The following is a 21,608-nucleotide window of genomic DNA, read 5'->3' as shown; positions in this document are numbered from 1 at the left end:
TCACTTTCAGCACCTAAAATCGGAAATAATCATACAGCCAGGGAGGTTAAAAACTATCTTCAGTGTAAAGAAGAACAAAGAGCCCTGGAAGTGATGGTTTGGCCCCCGCAGATCCTAGATTTCAACTTTGGGTCTCTCTGGGATTACATGAAGAGACAGAAGGCAACCTACATCAAACAAAGATCTGTGGTTAGTTCTCTAAGGCCTCATACACACGACCAGTCCAAACCGATGAAAATGGACTGAAGTTCAGTTTCAACGGTTCAAACCGACCGTGTGTATGGCCCATCGGTCTGTTGTCCTTCGGACAAAAATGAGAGAACTTGCTTTAAAATCGAACCGATGGACGGCTGACCATCGGTCAAAACTGATGGTTAGTACACAAAAGCATCGGTTCAAAACCCACGCATGCTCAGAATCAAGGCGACGCATGCTTGGAAGCATTGAACTTCATTTTTTTCAGCACGTCGTGTGTTTTACGTCACCGCGTTCTGACCCGATCGGTTTTTGAACTGATGGTGTGTACGCACATCAGACCATCAGTCTGCTTCAGCGGTGAACCGATGAAAACAGTCTTTCGGACCATTCTCATCGGATGGACCAGTCGTGTGTACGCGGCCTGAGATGTTTGGAATAACCTACCTGCCAAGTTCCTTTAAAAACCTAGAAGAATTGATGCTGTTTTGAAAGCAACAGGGGGTCACACCAAATATTGATTTGATTTGGATTTCTCTTTACTTTCCATTTTGTTAACTGATAAAAAGAAAATATTAATACTTCTATTTTTGAAAGCATTCTTAAATTACAGCATTTTTTCATACCTGCCTAATATGTTACACAGTAGTATGCAAAATTATGAGTCTGGAGATGGGCAACAAAAATGGTGAAAGGTCTGATGCCGCATACACACGACCATTTTTAATGTCCTAGAAAAAATGAAGTTTTTCTCGACGTGATTCTTGTCAAGCCTGCCTTGCATACACACGATTGGGGGGAAAAAAATGCTGGCGCAAAGCGCGGTGACGTACAACACGTACAACGGCACTATAAAGGGGAAATTCCATTTGGATGGCGCCACCCTTTGGGCTGCTTTTGCTGATTTTGTGTTAGTAAAAGTTTGGTGAGAGACGATTTGCGCTTTTCAGTCTTCGTGCTTTTCAGTCTGTTACAGCTTGACGAATGTGCTATCTCCATTACAAGCGCTAGTTTTACCAGAACGAGTGCTCCATCTCATAACTTGCTTCTGAACATGTGCCTTTTTTCCCTTAGTTAAGGCCTACACACGATCATTTTTCACAATGTGAAAAACGACAATGTTAAAAAACGATGCGAAAATCTAGAGCATGTTCTAAATTTTTAATGCCCATTTTTCACGTCGAGAAAAATGCTCTGGAGCCTACACACTATCGTTTTTAATGACATTTAAAAAAAATATGGCATTTTTCACCTCATGAAAAACGGTTGTGCGTACGCGGCATGAGAGATAAAACATATTAGGAACTTAGGGCCAGATTCACAAAGGATTTACAACGGCGTATCTCCAGATACGCCGTCGTAAGTCCGAATGTGAGACGTCGCATCTCGGCGCCTGATTCAAAGAATCAGATACGCCAGAATTTGTCCAAGATACGACTGACGTAAGTCTCTTACGCCGTCGTATCTTAGGTGCATATTTACGCTGGCCGCTAGGGGCGCTTCCGTTGTTTTACGCGTCGAATATGCAAATGAGCAAGATACGCTGATTCAGAAACGTACTTGCGCCCGCTGGATTTAGCTACGCCGTTTACGTAAGGCGTATGTCCGGCGTAAGTTTACCCATCATAAAGCAGGGGTAAGTCATGTTAAGGTATGAACGTCGGAAACGTCGGAAAAGCATCGTATTTTACGTCGTTTGCGTAAGTCGTACGTGAATGGGGATGGGCGTAGGTTACGTTCACGTCGACAAAGCATTGAGCCGACGTATCTTAGGGAGTATTTGCGACGTGACTCTGAGCATGCGCGCGCATGCGCCATTCGAGCAGACACTCATTTACATGGGGTCACGGCTCATTGTAATACAACACGCCCACTGCCTTGATAATTTGAATTACGCAGGCTTACGCCGGCCCATTTACACTACGCTGCCGTAACTTACAGCGCAAGTTCTTTCTGAATACAGTACTCACCTCTCTAAGTTACGGCGGTGTAGCGTTTATGAGATGCGCTACACCAGCAGAAAGTTGGGCCGATCTTTCTGAATCTGCCCCTTAGTATGTACAGTCTGTAGGAAAAAAAGCGAAAGAAGACACTTGAAATCCCATCTACATGATATATACTGAATCTTATTGCCATGAGTATACGTTTAATTGTAAAACTTGGGAAAACAAAGAGATGACACATAGGCCCGGATTCACAGCCGCTGGCGCACATTTATGCTGCCGTAGTGTATCTCTGATACGCTATGCCGACGCAGCGCATGGAGGCAAGCATTGAATTAACAAAGCACTTCCTCCCAAAACTGCGCTGGGTTTCCAAGGCGTAAGTCGGCGTAAGTGGAAGTAGGCGTGAGCCATGCAAATAAAGGGGCGAGCACCAGACTGGGATGCGTCCCGTGGACGCATCCCAGTGCGCATGCTCACAATCACGTCGGAACAACTGCCTAATATACGCCGGATCACTGCCTACGGCATGAACGTAACCTATGCCTAGTCATATTCACGTCCAACGTAAACTACGTAAAATACGCAGGCTTGAGTTCCCTGGTGTAGACCTTTTCATGTCTGCTGCTGAGTTACACCTGCTTCATGGGGCTTAACTTACGGGCACCAGTCGTAGCCTGCGTCGGGCGCATGTACAATCGTGAATCGGCGTATCTCACTCATTTGCATATTTAAATAGAAAATCAATGGAAGCGCCAAATGCGTCCAGCGTAAATATGCACCCACTCTACGCCGGCGTAGGCAAGTTACCTCGGTCGGATGAACCTTATTTTTAGGCGTATCTTAGTTTGTGGGTACGGCGCACAGATACGACGGCGCATATTTGCACTTACGTGGCGTATCTCGAGATACGTTGGCGCAAGTGCTTTGTGAATCCGGGCCAATCTATGTATTTCCACATTGTTTTAGACTATTCACCAAGTTAATGAACTTGTTGCTCAGTGAGAATTTTCACTATGGGAGCCACACAAGAAAAGTTTTGTACCTTGTGTTATGCCCGAAACAGCATTAGGTGCTGTGATTAATGCAATAGGGTTGTCTCACTAAATGTGTTCACTTAGCATACTAAATAATATGTAGCTTTCATTATGAGCAAGGGGAATTTAACACTGTATGCTTTTTGTATATAGTTACATAGTAGGTGAGGTTGAAAAAAGACACAAGGCCATCAAGCCCAACCTATTTATGATTATATGTCAGTATTGCATTGTATATCCCTGTATGTTGCGGTCGTTTAAGTGCTTACCTAATAGTTTTTTTAAACTATCAAAGCCCCCCGCTGAAACCACTACCTGTGGAAGGTAATTCCTCATCCTTGCCGCTTTTACAGTAAAGAACCCTCTACGCAGTTTAAGGTTAAACCTCTTTTCTTCTAATTTTAGTGAGTGGCCACATGTCTTATTAAACTCCCTTTCGCGAAAAAGTTTTATCCCTATTATGTGGTCACCAGTATGGCATTTGTAAATTGAAATCATATCCTCTCTCAAGCGTCTCTTCTCCAGAGAGAATAGGTTCAGCGCTCGCAACCTTTCATCATAACCAATATCCTCTAGACCAGTGGTTCTCAACCTTCCTAGTGCTGTGACCCCTTGATAAAATTTCCCAAGTTGTGGGGACCCCCAACAGTAAAATTATTTTTGTAGCGTGGGTTGTCAGCACCCAAGGTAAGACAAGTAGTTTGCACCCCTAACCCACGGATATTTAGCGATCCCGAGTCTCTTCCACCCGTACAGTATTAAAATCCCTTGTGGTACATTTTATAATGTACCACTCTCTCTCTTTGTTCTACTTTCTTTCCCTTTTATCTCTCTCTATCCTAATTTCTATCCCCCCCCCCATCCCTCTCTAGCCGCCTTTATTGTTCTTTCTCTTATTCTTTCTCTCCTTTTTCTTGGTTCCTCCCCTTCTCTTCCTCTCCCTTCCATGTATTCTCTATTTTTATTCCTCCTCTGACTCCCTATTGAGTGACAGTGCTGGCGGGGAGTTGGGATCAGTGGCAGCACTGGGGGGAGTTCCGATCAGCCAACTTAGGTGCTCTTGATCAAGGTCATCTGCTGATCTGAGTAGTGGGGACCTTTAATGGCAACTATAATCACAGGTAGTGTTATTCACTGTGTCTCTGGCTTCACTTTGTCTCTGACTTTGCAGTGTCTCGTAGCAGTGACACCTATGCTGAAATCAGGAGATGGGGTCTCCTCCAGCCCCTCCCTCTTCACATTCCATACCACTCGGCTGACCTCTAGTCTCTGCCCCCCAGCCATGCCATGAACCTAATGGGCGGCTGCGAAGAGGCTGAGTAGGTGGCCTCGGGCTCCAGGGATAGTCCTGCTGGGCGGCCGCGGGATGCCTGGGAGAGCGGTGCGATCTTCAGAAACAGCCAAGGATTTGGGGACCCCTGGCAAATTGTCATACGACCCCCAAGGGGGTCCCGACCCCCAGGTTGAGAACCACTGCTCTAGACCCTTTATTAGCTTTTTTGCCATTTTTTGTTGCTCCATTTCCAGTACATCCTTCCAGGGGATTGGTGCCCAGAACTGGAGAGCTTACTAAAGGTGTGGCTGGACCAGAGTCTTGTAGAATGGGAGAATTATCACTTTATCCCTGGAGTATCCCTTTGTAATGCATGCCAATATTCTGTTTGCTTTGTTAGCAGCAGCTTGGCATTGCATGCTATTGCTGAGCCTATAATCTACTAGGACCCCCAGATCCTTTTCCATTCTAGATTCCCCCAGAGGTTCATCCTAGTGAGTAGATTGCTTTCATATTTTTGCCACCCAAATGCATTATTTTACATTTTTCTACATTAAACCACATTTGCCATGTAGTTGCCCACCCCCAATAATTTGTTCATATCTTTTTGCAAGATTTCCACATCCTGCGGCCTGCTTAGCTTAGTGTCATCCGCAAATACAGAGACTGAACTGTTTACCACATCCTCCAGGTCCTCCACTTCCCACCCCTGACTATTCAGAGTATTCCCTATTTATCACCACCCTCTGAACTCGCCCTTGTAGCCAGTTTTCAATCCATGTACTTACCCTATGGTCCATGCCAACAGACCTTATTTTGTACAGTGATTTGTACACATGATTTAATGATTGAAGCAAATGCAACTACATTACAATGTAATTATGTTTTTTTTCTTTTAGTAAATCAACTCCAATATATTTTACTGGTAGAAAGATATTGTCAGATGTATCAAAGCTACATTAAATAGTTTTCAGTACGGGGGTTCAAAATAAGTCATAGCCATTTTATTTAGGAATATCTTTATTGATGTTGTCTGATCATTAACTTTTCAATGCATCTGTTTTATACACAAAATAGGGCTTCTTCAAGAGGACAGTCCAAAATAACAAGCGATATACCTGCACAGAGAACCAGACCTGCAAAATAGACAAAACACAAAGGAAACGGTGTCCTTACTGTCGTTTCCAAAAGTGTCTCAATGTAGGCATGAGGTTGGAAGGTAAGAAGATTTTTTTTTACAATTTACAACATTTCAAATTAATACATTGATGATGTTGTTATTATTATTATTATTTTATCTTATTTTTCATTAATCGTAAACTGTAAATCTTTTGGTTCTAAATTGTAATGTTGTATTCTTGTAAATTTGGTATAATATTACACCAACCAGGGTAGAGAACTTACTAAATAGTGACACTTCAACTTGTTCAATTAAGCTTTAAGTTTTTTTGCACTCTCCAGTTTTAGTAACCCCATTGCATAAGGGAGTGTATAAGGGAGTGTGTGTTCACTACAATTGCCAGATCAGCTTACTTGAAAGACTAAAAAGGAAGTCAGCTCTTTAAAGGCCAATTGATTCAAAGGGAATATTTTGGTTATAGACTTTGCCTTAGATACGCAAAAGCTTCAATACCATTATTTTCAACGTTTTCTTTCCCCCTTTCAGTACCTCCTGCTGCACTCTCAATAATATATAATAATTTTGATATTCAACAGGGATTGTAGAACTTCATATAATGACTACAGAATATATAAACACTCAAGGGCATAAGTGCAGCTACCTCATAAAAAATGTCCCAGCGAGACATAAAGATACGTTTTTCTGCATTCTTGAAAAAAATGAAACATTCGTTTTGGGTAGATTCACCCTTTTTTATGATAGCATGTTTGATGTAAAGGCTTGCAGTTCTTGTATGCATCAAACCACAACAGTAAGTACCAATGTATACCAGGGTGGTTTGCTGCAATGCATTTAGTGCAAGGGCATTAACACATATTATGTCAAGGTAGCCCATTCATTTGAATAGGCAGCCACTCCACCACAGCATACCAAAAATGTTTGATCGTAGCATACCATAGTGTGTTACCGCATGTTGCAGTATGCTGCAATGCAGTTGTTATGGAGCACCCACCAGTCACTATTTATTGCAATGAAGCATACCAACTTGAGTAACGTGAGTTATAGCATTTTGGTGTGAATAGGTCCTTAATCCTTAGGTCCTTAAGCTTCATTTAAGTTTATATATATATATATATATATATATATATATATATATATATATATATATATATATATATCGACTGGAATTAAATTTGTGATTTTGAACATGAAACTCTAATAGATATCAGATGGGATACACCAGCCAATACTTGTCTTGAGCTAGTTTTCATATTTCACTTTATTTGTTATAAATAGAAGGGCAGGGCAAGTTACCAAATATCCTGTTGCAACTAAGAAAAAAAGAGTTCTTCTGAAAACAAGAGGTAAGAGGAAACCTTCCAACATAGACATCTGTTCTAGGGACAACTTGGGGAATTCCCAAATTTTTTAAAAATTCCAGCTTCTCAATGTACCAATACACCCTTAATATACCTTTGTAGCAGAAAGGAAAAAAACTCTCTTTGCCCAGGTTCACACTGGGCTTCGGGAGTGAAGCTGTGCGAGTTCAGCTGAACTCGCACGATTTCACTCCCGCTGGCAGTCCCGATTTCAGTCGCGATTTTAGAGACATCTGTGCAGGTTTCTGCACAGATGTCAATGTAAATCGCGGCCCGAAATCGCAAAAAGTAGTACAGGAACTACGTTTTGAAATCAGTGCAGCGCCGCAGACGCAGCATTGCACCGATTAGGACGGTGCTATTGCCGACAATTGCTGGCAAATGCCGTCAATTTGAGATGCGATTTGACATCTCAAATCGCATCTCAAATCGTACCAGTGTGAACCAGGCCTTTCTCCTATATTCCAGAGCAGCCTGCCAAGTGTCTCCTCTACCTTCAGGAGAATGCTTCCGTCCCTCTATGTCAATGTTTCTAAACTTTTTCCCAGTTGGGGCACCCTAGAAAAGTATTGTTAGGCTTGAGGCACCCCAGTCCAAGGCTTGGTACACGTTACTGTGTGTCGCAGAACACACGCAAAATCGCACTCATTCCTGATATGCAGACAAACACTCTGCTCATTAGAGGTGCCATTAATTCTTAATAGTACCCCACACATTGGCAAACAGGGTGTTTTTGGTGTGGCGCAAATTTCAAAAAGAGTCAGAGAATTCATTCACTACATTTCTGCAGGTAGGGCAGCTCACTGAAATGAATGGGCTGCCCTACACGCAGCACCCTGCCACACAGATGTAAACCAAGGGCTTGTTCACATGTGTTTTTACCACCTCAACTGCACATGCAGCTGTAAGTATACCCCCAGGTGAATAGGGCTGCACTGCAACCACCCCGCAACTGTGTGCATTGTAATTTACCAAAACGATGTAATAGGAAGATCCACCTGAACAATTCATTACATTTTTATCAAATCAGACAGGCCATTGCACTACATAGCTGATGGTGCATCTAAAGGAGATGGTACAATCAAATGGTACTGTGTATGGCCACCTTAAAGAAAGAAGTTTCTTTTCTGCGAAACATAAGACATATACAAGGATAGATTATGTCTTTATAGATCAGAACATTCTTTCACGACTACGAGATGCAGCAATAGGGTCTTTTACGATATCCGATCATGCGCCAACCAACTGTAGTATAGAATGGGGAGAGAGGGGGCCACGAGAATGGAATTGGAGAGTCAATGAGACACTCTTAAAAGACCTGGACTACGAGAAGCAGATAGCTCGGGAATTAGACAATTTCTTCTCTACTAACGACTCAGATGAAACGCTGCCTATGAATATTTGGGAAACACATAAATGCTACCTGAGAGGGGTGCTAATATCATTGGGAGCGCATAGAAAACGTACTCTGAGTGCTAAACTGGATAGTCTGCTGGGGGAAATCCAACTACTGGAAACAGCACATAAGAAATTACAGACGCATCAGACAGGGGAGAAGTTGGCGGGTCTGCGGGAAAAATTAAATCTCATGTTAACGGACAAAGCAAAAGCCAAATTGAGTAGGTGTAAAATAACTTTTTATGAATACGGGAATAAACCCAGCAGATTACTGGCGAACGCACTTAGAGATACGAGAGCCCGCAACCAGATCGAAAAAATTAGAACGCAGGGGAATGTGCTGGTGAGTTCAACGCAGCAAATAGCCGAAGCATTTAGAGAATATTATTTAAACCTATATAATTTGGAGAGGCAGTGTGGAAGAATTAATACCTCAGAAAGAGAAGAAAGGGCCAAGGAATATCTAGTGTCTTCAAAAATGCCAAAGATACCTATAGGAGAAGCAGAGAAGATAGATGGCCCGATCACAGTTGAAGAATTTTTGGGAGCCCTTGGAGCATTAAAAGCGGGAAAGGCGCCGGGTCCCGACGGATATACCTTGCGGTACTACAAAATCTTTGCGGAAAAACTGGCGCCTAGGTTCGTCGCGGCCTTCAATTCGATCCGCGAAGGACAGAGGATGCCAGCTGAAACCTTAATGGCCGAGATCGTAGTGATTCCCAAGGATGGGAAAGATCCCGCCGAGTGTTCAAGCTACCGGCCAATATCTTTGCTAGACGTCGATTTAAAGATTCTGGCGAAGATACTGGCAGACAGACTGCTGACGTATGTCCCCGCACTGATACACCCGGATCAAGTGGGTTTCACCCCGGGTAGAGAAGGTAGAGAGAATACTCAAAGGATAATAAGCACAATATATTTAGCACAACAACGCCACCAGTCTGCAGTTTTGATATCCGCTGATGCGGAAAAAGCCTTTGACAGGGTGGAATGGGGATATCTAAAAGCTATGCTATCACATATTGGTTTGGGGAAGGGCTTACTGAACTGGATCACAAGCCTATACTCCTGCCCATCGGCAAGAGTGAGGATTAATGAGAAAAAATCAGACCCCTTCCCTATCCATAATGGAACCCGACAGGGATGCCCCCTATCCCCAATTATATTTATCCTTTCTTTGGAGCCCTTTTTAAGAACTATTAGAGCAAACAGTGACATAAGGGGTATCCGGGTTGGGGAAGACGACTATAAGGTGGCAGCCTATGCTGATGATCTACTGTTCACCTTAACGTCCCCGATAACATCGCTCCCTTGCTTACTAGCAGAGATAAAAAGATATGGAAAAATTTCCAATTTTAAAGTTAATTACAACAAATCGGAAGCAATGGGAGTTGAGGTGAACAGTGGATTACGGCATCAATTAGCCGGTAGCTTCTCTTTCAGATGGACAGATTCCCATGTGGAATATTTAGGGACGAAGATACCAAGGAAATTGGGCAGGATCTTTGAATTACATTTTCTACCCCTAATAAAACAAATAAAGTTAGACTTACTAAAATGGGATAAAGAAACATTCTCATGGTTTGGCCGAATAAATATAATAAAAATGAATACGATGCCAAGGCTAATCTACTTACTGCAGACCCTTCCCATAACATTGCCGATGGGATTCCTGAGGGACATACGAGCGAAGTTTATGAAGTTTATTTGGGCTGGAAAACCGGCCAGAGTCCGGAGAAATATATTGACTCTACCCAAAGAAAAAGGAGGAGTGGGCCTCCCAGATCCAATGGGGTATTATGAGGCCTCTCATCTAGCACGAGTAGTGGACTGGTGCACACAACAGGATGATAAACCCTGGGTCAATCTGGAACAAGAAGTCAGCAATATCCCTATAGAAGGTCTGGCGTGGTTAGGGGAGAATAAGATACCTCAGAATGCAAAGAAACATCCGATGATAAAGGCTACACTTAGAGTTATCAGACGGGTATGTAAGAATACGAATCTGGTGAAATGTATCGGCCCTATGACACCTATCCTGGGAAATCCGAGCTTTGTGCCAGGGTTAAAAGACCGATATTTCAATAACTTGAGACGGAAGGGAGCCAGTAGGCTGATACATTTCATGAGAGAGAATCACGTAATGCAGAACGAAGATTTAGAACTGGTATAGGGAGAAGATATAGACATATGGAGACGTAATCAGTTGAGAACGTTTTTAGGATCTCTGAAGATCCAGGAGGTAGAAATAGGGACCCCGTCTAAATTTGAGGAAATCTGCCTATAAAAAGAACCATCGAGACATATGCTATCATATATGTATACTTTATTGATCGAATCAAATGCGCCACAAGAGCTTGTTTTCATACAGGCATGGGAAAGGGATCTGGGCATCAAGCTCTCAGACACTCAGAAAAATAAGATCTTTTCATTTATACATAAAGCCTCAATCGCATCTAGGTACCAGGAGGGGGGATATAAAGTTATGACAAGGTGGTACAGGACACCAACAATACTGAACCGTTTTTTTCCCAACACGTCTAAAGTTTGCTGGAGATGTCAGAAAGAGGAGGGCACCATGGTACACATATTCTGGGAATGTCTGGTGATAAGAGAATTCTGGAGGATGGTCTCGGAGACAATCCTGGAAATTACCGGGACAAATTTAGGAGACAGACCTGCGGCATTCTTGTTACTCGACATTCCCATATCAATGGAAAACTATAAACAATCCCTATTACGTCATCTGATAACAGCCGCAAAGGCGTGTATACCAATCCTATGGAAGAGTACCGCCTCCCCAACAAAACTGCAATGGCTTAGCAGAATACATGAGATACAGATGATGGAAAACCTCACAATGGGAATACAGGAACGAGAGGAGACTTATTGGAGGACTTGGACTCCATACATTGAATATAGGGAGCGGAGCTTATAGGGGGGGGAAGGGGGAGAGACCAGGGTTGAACGGATGCATTTTTTTTTTTTTTGGGGTGGGGAGGGAGGACTTAGGGTGGGTGATTAATATCTCCTCGGGCTCAGAACACCTTTCCGAGGATAGTAGACGAAAATAGTGGGTCCACGAAGGATAGGGGACCTGGGCCAGTATAGAGGAGATTAGAAATGAAATAGGAGGCTGTAATATAGAGTTTATGAGATGTTAAGGTGAAGATTTCAATGAATGTTATAACGATGAAGATATTGTAAAAGCTGTACCTGTTGTTTTATGTCTGTGGAAGGAACAGAGGAAAAGAGAAAAAAGATATATAAAATAAAGAATTATAAAAAAAAAAAAAGAAAGAAGTAGGAAAGTGTGTGGAAAAAAGGTGGTATATTAATGAGGGAGGTGTGGTCCAGTGTGGTAAAACATGCTCTATTCTGTGATGCAGTAAGGCACTGCATGATGAAATATGAAGTTTCCTGGATGGTTACATGATGCTACAGTATGGGCTCAGAATGCATTATTTAAATTTTGAACAAAGAGGTGCAGATTCAAAGCTGCCATGGACTAGGTAAGTGAGAGAGAATGTGGAAACAAAAAGCAGGGGAGGGGAGAGAAAGCACCACTTTATAATCCTAGTAGTAGTGGGAGAATGTAGCATATCAATACGTTCTGTAAAAACATCAGCAGATGACAGCTTCTTGAAATTTCTTTGATGAATACAGAACAATAGGAAAAAGGAGAAAGGGAGAATGCACCACTCTCAGTATAGTATTAATAAAAGGCAGTGCACAAAAAATTAAGAGATACCCTCACATGAAGATTATGGGACACAGGTGTTACTCAAGGAATCCAGAGGGTGCATATGGGGCTGATTTTGGTGGATAGCCTTGTCAATAGATAAACATTTGCAGTGGGAAAAAAAAACCCTATGTAAACAAGGCAGACCGCTGTTCTGTCAGAGAGGAAGAGAGAGATCTTGTGTTCCTGCTAATCAGGAACACAGATCTGTCTCTTCCTCCAGTCAGTCCATCCCCCACACAGTTAGAAAGCATTCCCTCGGAGCACACTTAACCCTTTGATTGCCCCTGATGTTAACCCCTTCCCTGCCAGTGTCATTTATATAGTGACAGTGCATTTTTTTTAGCATTGATCACTGTATTGGTGTCACTGATCGACATTACTAGTAAAAACAATAAAAAAATCCATAAATCTATCCGATAGTTTGTAGACGCCATAACTGTAAACCAATTAATAACCGTAAACCAATCAATATACACTTTTTGTGTTTTTTTTTTTTTAACCAAAAATATGAAGCAGAATACAAATTGGCCTAAACTTTTTATTGGATATGTTTTACAGCAGAATGTAAAAAATATATATATTTTTTTCAAAATTGTTGGTCTTTTTTCTTTTATAGCGAAAAAAACCCCAAAAAAACGCAGGGGTGATCAAATACCACAAAAAAAAGCTATATTTGTGGGGAAAAAAAACGTTTTGTTTGGGTACAGCATCGAAAAACTGCGCAATTGTCAGTTAAAGCAAAGTGGATAAAACAGACAGATAATAATTCATGCAGTTCCCACACCAAACCTACACAGCCCCCGAGATAAGATATAAAAATAGCATCAATTATATATACAGTAAAACCTTGGTTTGAGAGTAACTTGGTTTAAGAGCGTTTTGCAAGAGGAGCAACATTTTTTTATACATTTTGCCATGATATACAAGCGATGACTTGATATAAGAGTAGCGTCAAGTCACAACTGAGTATAAAAAAAGAAGATCCTCTGGATTAACTGTGGGTATAGAATTGGGTATATGTGATTGTATGATATTATTATTATTTTATTTCTTATGGATGAACTTGATGGACTTGTGTCTTTTTTCAACCTGACTAACTATGTAAGAGTGGTGCCTCTAAGTGTACCAATATGGTTACATTTAATGACGGTACAACATTAAAACTTCCCAGTCACAATTCCAGACTGACAGCAGTAAGAGCCAGCAGTGTGGACAGCTTTACCCCGGATTCTTGCATACTTGGATGTGCCTCTTTCAATCATCAACCATGTGAATTGCTAAGAGTCGGTTCACACAGGGGCAACACGACTTCCAGCACGACTTTGGGAGGCAACTTGGACACGACTTGAGTATGATTTATCAGCAACTTACAGACAACTTCAAGTTGCCTCCAGGGCAGTACAATGCAACTTCAAGTCACCTCCAGGACAGGAGGCGTTCCAGTGGCCAATCAAACAACAATCAGCTCTGTGGGAGGGAGGGGTTTGCCTGAGAAATGAATGTTATCTTCCTGTATTGTTGCTTCAGTTAAGACAGTAATCAGACTTCTGAGGCAATTTCCATTGAAATAAATGTTTACAAGTTGCCTACAAGTTGCATAGAAGTCCGATTAAAGTAGTAAAGGAACCTTTTCTGAAGTCGGAGCAACTTCAGTAGTGTACATTAAGACGGCTCCCATTCACTTCCATTGATTTTCTCAACCACACGACTTGGGACAACTTGAGGCAACTTCAAGTCGGATCCCAAGTCGCCCCTGTGTGAACCGGCTCTTAATGTTGTACCTTCATTAAATGTAACCATATTGCTACACTTAGAGGCGCCTCTGTTCTCTTTTATACTCTGTAGCTCCTGCTGGCTTTTGCTTCCAATCCCCTTGTGGAGGCTTCCATTTGTGGATGGCCATTTTATGATTACACAACATATCACATTGCTATAAACTTTTTATATGGACCATAAACGGAAGGATTTATGAATAAATGGTTGTGGAACCAGTCATCTGAGTTTCCATTATTTCTTATGGGAAAATTTGGTTTGATATACAAGTGCTTTGGATTAAAGGCATGTTTCCGGAAAAAATTATACTCGCAATTAAAAGGTTTTACTGTATATGTATCAATCAATTATATAAAGCCACATGGAGTTATGTTGAGAAACATTCATTGTGATCAAATTTCAGCAATATATCTCCTATAGGAGGATTTAGTATTACTGTATGTGCAAATATTGTCTACATAGTGGTATTGTTATAATTTGCTTAAATGTGCTTAAATATCTCAATATCATCCAGGTGCAACATTGGTAACTGATTTTTGCAGTTCCACACACATGGCTCATGTGTAAGGTAAAGTCTACAGGATTGGAAATAGCAGTTTGTAAATGGATACAAAACTTGCTAAAAGACAGAATTCAGAGAGTAGTGGTTATTGACTCTTACTCTAAATGGTCTAAGGTTATCAGTGGTGTACCCCAAGGTTCAGTTTTGGGACCCTTACTTTTTAATATCTTTATAAATTATATTGGGTCTGGGATCAAAAGTAACATTTCTGTCTTTGCAGATGACACCAAGCTATGCAGTGGAATAACATCCTCACAGGATGTCGCCAATTTACAAGCCCACCTCAATGCTCTGTCTAATTGGGTGACTAAGTGGCAGATGAGGTTTAATGTTGATAAATGTAAAGTTATGCACTTGATGGCTAAGAATATGCATGCATCATACATGCTAGGGGGAGTATAACTGGGGGAATCAACGGTGGAGAAAGATCTGGGGGTTTTGGTAGATCATAAGCTCAATAATGGCATGCAATGCCAAGCTACGGTTTACAAAGCGAGCAAAGTCCTTTCTTGTATTAAGAGAGGTATGGACTCCAGAGAGAGAGAGAGATATAATTTTGCCCCTGTACAAATCATTAGAAAGACCTCATCTGCAATATGCAGTTCAGTTGTGGACACCAGTTCTCAAAAAGGATATTGGGGAACTGGAGAAAGTGCAGAGAAGGGCAACCAAACTGATAAGGGGGATGGAGGAGCTCAGCTATGAGAAAAGATTAGAGGAACTGAATTTATTCACTCTTGAGAAGAGGAGATTAAGGGGGGATATGATCAACATGTTCAAATATATAAGGGGTCCATATAGTCAGCTTGGTGTTGAGTTATTCACTTAACGGTCATCACAGAGGACACCGTGGCACTCTTTACGTCTAGAGGAAAAGAGATTTCATCTTTAACCACTTCCCGCCCGGCCTATGGCCGATTTACGTCCGGGAAGTGGTTCTGAAATCCTGACAGGACGTCCATGGATGTCCTGCAGGATTTCATGCCGCGCGCGCCCGTGGGGGCGCGCAGCGTGGCAGTCGGTGATGCAGGGTGTCAGTCTGACACCCTGCATCTCCGATCTCGGTAAAGAGCCTCCAGCGGAGACTCTTTACCACGTGATCAGCCGTGTCCAACCACGGCTGATCACGATGTAAACAGGAAGAGCCGTTGATGGCTCTTCCTCACTCACGTCTGACAGACGCGAGTATAGGAGAGCCGATCGGCGGCTCTCCTGACAGGGGGGGTTCGCGCTGATTGTTTATCAGCGCAGCCCCCCCCTCGGATCCCCACATGGACCACCAGGGAAGCCCACCCTCGACCACCAGGGAAGGGCAAACAAAAAAAAAGCATGAAAAAAAAAGTCTTAAAAAAAAAAAAAAGATGCCAATCAGTGCCCACAAATGGGCACTGACTGGCAACATGGGTAGACCAGTGCTGCCCCACAATGTCCATCAGTGCCACCCCAAGTGTCCATCAGTGCCACCCCACAGTGTCCATCAGTGCCACCCCACAGTGCCCATCCATGCCCAGTGCCCACCTATCAGTGCCCATCTGTGCCACCCATAAGTATCCATCAGTGCCACCCATAAGTGCCGCCCATGAGTGCCCATCTGTGCCGCCTATGAGTGCCCAGTGCCGCCCATGAGTGCCCATCAGTGAAGCCCATGAGTGCCCATCAGTGCCGCCTATGTGTGCCCATCAGTGCCGCCTATGTGTGCCCATCAGTGCCGCCTATGTGTGCCCATCAGTGCCGCCTATGTGTGCCCATCAGTGCCGCATACCAGCGCCGCCAATCAGTGCCACCTCATCTGTGTCCGTCATTACTACCTCATCGATGTCCATCAGTGCCATCTCATCGGTGCCCATCAGTGCCGCCATATTAGTGCCCATAATTGAAAGAGAAAACTTACTTATTTACAAAAAAATTAACAGAAAAAAATAAAAACTTAATTTTTTTAAAAAAAATTCAGTCTTTTTTTAGTTGTTGCGCAAAAAAAAAAAAATCGCAGAGGTGATCAAATACCACCAAAAGAGGTGGGGAAAAAAGGACGCCAATTTTGTTTGGGAGCCACGTCGCAGGACCGCGCAATTGTCATTCAAAGTACGACAGTGCTGAAAGCTGAAAATTGGCTTGGGCGGGAAGGTGCGTAAGTGCCTGGTATGGAAGTGGTTAAATACGGAAAGGTTTCTTCACAGTAAGAGCTGTGAAAATGTGGAATAGACTCCCTCCAAAGGTGGTTCTGGCTAGCTCAGTAGATTGCTTTAAGAAAGACCTGGATAATTTCCTAAATGTACATAATATAACTGAGTACTAACATCTATAGGTAAAGTTGATCCAGGGAAAATCTGACTGCCTCTCGGGGGATCAGGAAGGAATTTCTTCCTCTGCTGTAGCAAATTGGAGCATGCTCTGCTGGGATTTTTTGCCTTCTTCTGAGGCCCCGTACACACGACCGAGTTTCTCGGCAGAATTCAGCCAGAAACTCGATCGGAGCCGTATTCTACCGAGAAACTCGGTCGTGTGTACACTTTTCAGCGAGGAAGCCGACATGTTCTCTATTTCCTCGTTGTTCAATGAGGAAAGTCGGCCTCAACACTGAACTTGACGAGGAACTCGATGTGTTTGGCACGTCGAGTTCCTCGGACGTGTGTACGGGGCCTGAATCAACTGTGGGTATAGAATTGGATTCATGGGATTGTAGATATATATATATATTTTTATGGTTGAACTAGATGGACTTGATGTCTTTTTTCAACCAGACTAACTATGTAACTATAACTTGTAAAATCTCTTAAAAGCACTGATCCAACCACTTCAATATAGTAATAAATTGCAAAATACTGGGTGGAATTAAAAAAATATATAGAATTCAAGTGGCCACTTTTGGGACAATGATATCAACTGATGATGGCATATACTTGAAAAAAAGGCCCCAGATGGTATTGGTACAAATTGTTATAGTTAAAAGACTCCTCACGGGCAAAGAGATGTACCGTACTTATGTGCAAAAAACAAACATGTATGGAAGCAATAGAAAACAACTGTGCTTAAAACAAATGGCTGTAATAAATACTTAGTCAATGTCAGCAATTCTGTATAGCTTTTTGAAGCAAACCAAATCTGTAGTCAGAAATGTTCCAACAGATTGATGCAGTACCAAAAGTATGAATCCGCAAACGTACCACTAGGCTCAGCAAACCAATATATTCAGTCCCAACAGCTTAACTGCAGCAGGCAAAAATATAGTCAAACCGGTGTTTTGTGTATTCCAACCAGCTAATTGCACAAAAGACAATGCAGGTAGACACTAGACTGATGTTTTCATGAGTCTCAACACGCTGATTATAAAACAGGTATCTATATAGCAGCCAATTGCATAATAATATATTAAACTTAAAAATGTATGCATACCTCCCAACTTTCTGAGATGGGAATTAGGGACACCTATCAGCAAAAGTATGTAGGCATAGGACACACCCCCTGCCACACCCCCTTAAAGGAGAATTGTACACAAAAATGATTAATTAAACCCACAGTGCTTTTTTTTTTTTACCAATACTATTCCTTTATACTGGCTTTTGGAATTTACAAATGCAGCAATTTAGAAATTGAAAGAAAGGTTTAGCACTGGGAAGCACTTTTTGAAAGATAAAGAGTGAATTTTATATACAACTATGTAGAACTAAATGAGGGAAACATGAGGAATGGTCCCTCTGAGGCTGGGTTCACACTACTACACTACTTTCATCCTACTTTGCTCTGCTACATTGGTCCTACATTTATCCTACATTGGTCCTACATCCATCCTACTTTCATGAACAGGATACTACTTTGGTCCGACTTCAATGATATTCAATGGGCCTGAAGTAGGATCAATGTAGGACCAAAAGTAGTACAGGGAGCATTTTCAAAGTCGGACCGACTTGTGTAGGACGCTACAAGACGCTCTCATAGGGAAACATTGAACACAGAGCAGAAGCGATTCAGTTCGCATGCGCCGCGCTTTATAAGTTTTTCATTCATTCATTCATTCATTCATTCAAAGTAGGATGAAAGTAGTGTAGTAGTGTGAACCTAGCCTAAATCAGAGACAGTAATAGTGGTAATACTCAGTCCCAGCAGATAACTATATAGCCTAACAGGCGGATCATGTATTTTACTAGTCTAATTCATCGACAGGAAATGTAGATAGACAGATGTACCACAGGTCCCAGCTGATTATAAAACAGTTGTATATGTAGCAGCTACTTGCATAATGCTGTAATATACTGTACTTATCATCTATGGATTAGAGACTGAATTAGCAGTCACATATTAAAGGGAAGGGTGCTACAGGAAAGGATTAGAATGGCTACAATGGTAGTTTTTGGGCAAGCAAAATCTTATTGCCGATATTTTTTACACTTGCTATCCTCAGAAGGGCTTGTATTTTCCTCTTGCACATGGAGAATAAAAAAAAACCTAGGTAGAAGTTCCAGCCCTACATTCTAGCCTCCAGAAGACAGGAACAGGCTGGGACTCACAACATGAAAACAATAAATCATGAGTCACAATCACAAGACAAACCATCACAAGCCACAGGCAGGGACATCATATCCACAGTGCCCCCCAGTGGCAGGGGCTTAAACACCAGTATATAATATAAGGCCTCGTGCACACTAGACGTTATAAAAAGCCAGTAGTGTTAGCTGTAGAAAACTGTAGCTGTAGAATGAGTTTTACGGCATTTTTGCAGTTGCGTTTTCAGCAGTCTTCAGCATTTTAAGGGTTTTATCAGTTAGAGCATTTTTACAGCATAAAAACACCTCTCAAACCCCACTAGTTCTGGGGAGTTTTCCAGCCAGAAAATGCCCCTGCCCAAAAAACGCTGATAACAGCCTATGTGTGCATGAACACATAGGATATACATGCTGGGGAGTTTAATAGTTGGAGAAAAAAATGCCTGAAGCCAAAAACAACAGCTGTAAAAACATCCAGTGTGCATGAGGCCTTAAATAGAAAGTTTTACCAAACAGACACCAATCTACTTCTATATAATCAGGACTTTTTTCTGGCGGAATGTGCCGGTACGCCGTAGCGGAAACCTATGGCAGCCCTCTCTTCTCCAACCTGTCATGTAACACATTAGCCAGTAGAGGAAGTCTTTTGCACAACCCACTTCCTTTACTGGCTTCTCTGTGACCAAGCCCTGGTGAGTCCCGCCCTCAAGCCCTAGTGAGTCGGGTGCCAGCACTGCAGCTGCTTGTGGTGATCTGAGAGGCATCTTGCATCCCCGCCTGATGCTGCTACTCTGACAGTTCTGATAGGCAGAGCTCTGCGATCGCCACTCTGTATTGTAACGAGTTTAAAAGAGCCCTTGCATACCATATACTGTACAGCAGTGGTGGCCTTTCAGGAGAGTTAAGGGAGCTGTGAAAGGGGGGGGGAGCTTTCAGGTGAATAAATTCAGGCATAGAGAACTGTGAAAGGGAGGGGATCTGTGCAATGAAGAGAGCTGGGGGAGAATATGTGCACCCTACCCAGTCACCAAAAAAAGGTGTAAAAAATAAATAAAAACAGGGTGCAGTTTTTGACAATCCCCCCTTTTTTAAAAAAAAGAATGTCCCCTGGATATAGTTACATAGTAATATTAAAAAAAAGAAATAATCATACAATCCTATATACACAATCCTATACCCACAGTTGCTACAGCAGAAGAAAAAAATCCTTCCTGATCCCCCCGAGAGGCAATCGGATTTTCCCTGAATCAACTTTACTTATAAATGTTAGTGCCTAGTTATATCATGTACATCTAATAAAGAATCCAGGCCTTTTTTGAAACAATTGACTGAGCCATTGTAGATCCATTGTCAATCACAACACCCGCCACACCGCCGGACCCAAAAAAAAAAACTCTCTGAAGACTAACCACTGAATGCCTGCTCTGCCATTTGTGCAAAGAGGAGACCTGGGGGGAAATTTTAGCGGGGGGAGCGGTGGATTTTAGCACAGAAGAGAGCTAGGGGATTTTAGCAGAAAGGAGAGTTTTTTTATGGGGGGGGGGGGGGATTTTAGCAGATAAGAGAGTTGTGAGGATTTTAGCATAGAGGAGAGCTGGGGGGTAATTTGTGCAGAGAGGAAAGCTGGGGGGGATTTGTGCTGAGAGGGGATCTGAGGGGGTCCAGTACCATCTTGAAAATATTTTAAAAGCGTTTTCTTGTGTGTGTACATTCACCGTCCCCTTGTGTATGCAAGAGTATATGTTTTCCCAGTTCTGGTCTGTCAGGACGATGGAAAGTTCTGTTTCCCATATATCCAACAAAAAGGAGGACGAGAGTCCCGGAGCAAAGTCTGGGTTATGTTTAAGTGGGGTCAATGGGCCTAAAAGTGAGGAAATTTGGTACTTAGTGCATGCGTCTCGGAAAGCTGTCAGTGTCAGAAGAATAAGAGGATGATTCTGACAGGAGGAGTGGGTGTGACTCGGCTTAATCCATGGGGTTTGGGACAGCGGGATAGGTGATATTGTGTGTTCTAGTTGGACCCACGCTTTAGTGGTAAGGTGGACGTTCCAATCAACAATCCTAGCCAGGTGACAGGCTTGTTGATATTTGTGGAGATTTGGGAGGCCTATGCCCCCCTTTAGTTTAGGGATGGTGAGTTTGGCATAACTTAGCCTAGGTCAGAGCCCGCCCCAGACAAAGTCAGTACACGCCCTTCGGTACGTTGAAAAGAAAGCTGGTGGGAGCTTGATCGGTACTATTTAAACAGGTAGAGGAGCCGGGTAAGATATTTATTTTGATTGCGGCTGCTCTACCAAACCACGAGAAGAGCCCCGTAGACCAGCTTTTAAGGTCCTTCTGTATGTTTTGTAGTAGCGGGAGATAGTTAGCGGAGTATAGGTCCGACAGGGAGGATGGGAGTTGGATTCCCAGGTAAGTAAGTGAGTGTTCCATTTGAACGGGAAATTAGCTTGACTATTGTGTGCATACGTCAGGGGGGAAGAGTGATATTGAGGACATTGGACTTTGAAAAATGAATTTGCAAATTAGTCAAGTATTCAAAAGTTCTAAGATCCGCAAGTAGGTTTGGTAGTGTTGTGATAGGAATAGGTAAGAATATCGTCGGCAAAAGCCGTGACTTTGTAGTTGTGATGATTGATATCAATCCCCTTGATATTCGGGTTGGCTCTAAGGCATCATAGGAGTGGTTCAAGTGTAAGGAC

At 42.5% G+C, this 21,608-nt stretch overlaps 1 protein-coding gene across 1 annotated transcript in view; it reads left to right on the top strand.

The window, feature by feature from the left end:
• Positions 1-21,608, top strand: part of NR5A1 (nuclear receptor subfamily 5 group A member 1) — a 365,438-nt gene that overhangs the window by 45,702 nt on the left and 298,128 nt on the right. The window contains exon 3 of the mRNA XM_040324867.1: positions 5,526-5,667. Within this exon, the coding sequence (XP_040180801.1) occupies positions 5,526-5,667 (142 nt within the window). The remainder of the gene's footprint in view (positions 1-5,525; positions 5,668-21,608) is intronic.

The sequence above is a fragment of the Rana temporaria genome, chromosome 9 (genome assembly GCF_905171775.1).
Source record: "Rana temporaria chromosome 9, aRanTem1.1, whole genome shotgun sequence".
Classification (NCBI taxonomy): Eukaryota; Metazoa; Chordata; class Amphibia; order Anura; family Ranidae; genus Rana; species Rana temporaria.
Note: the sequence above shows the minus strand (reverse complement) of the source record. Positions and strands in the feature narration are given on the sequence as shown.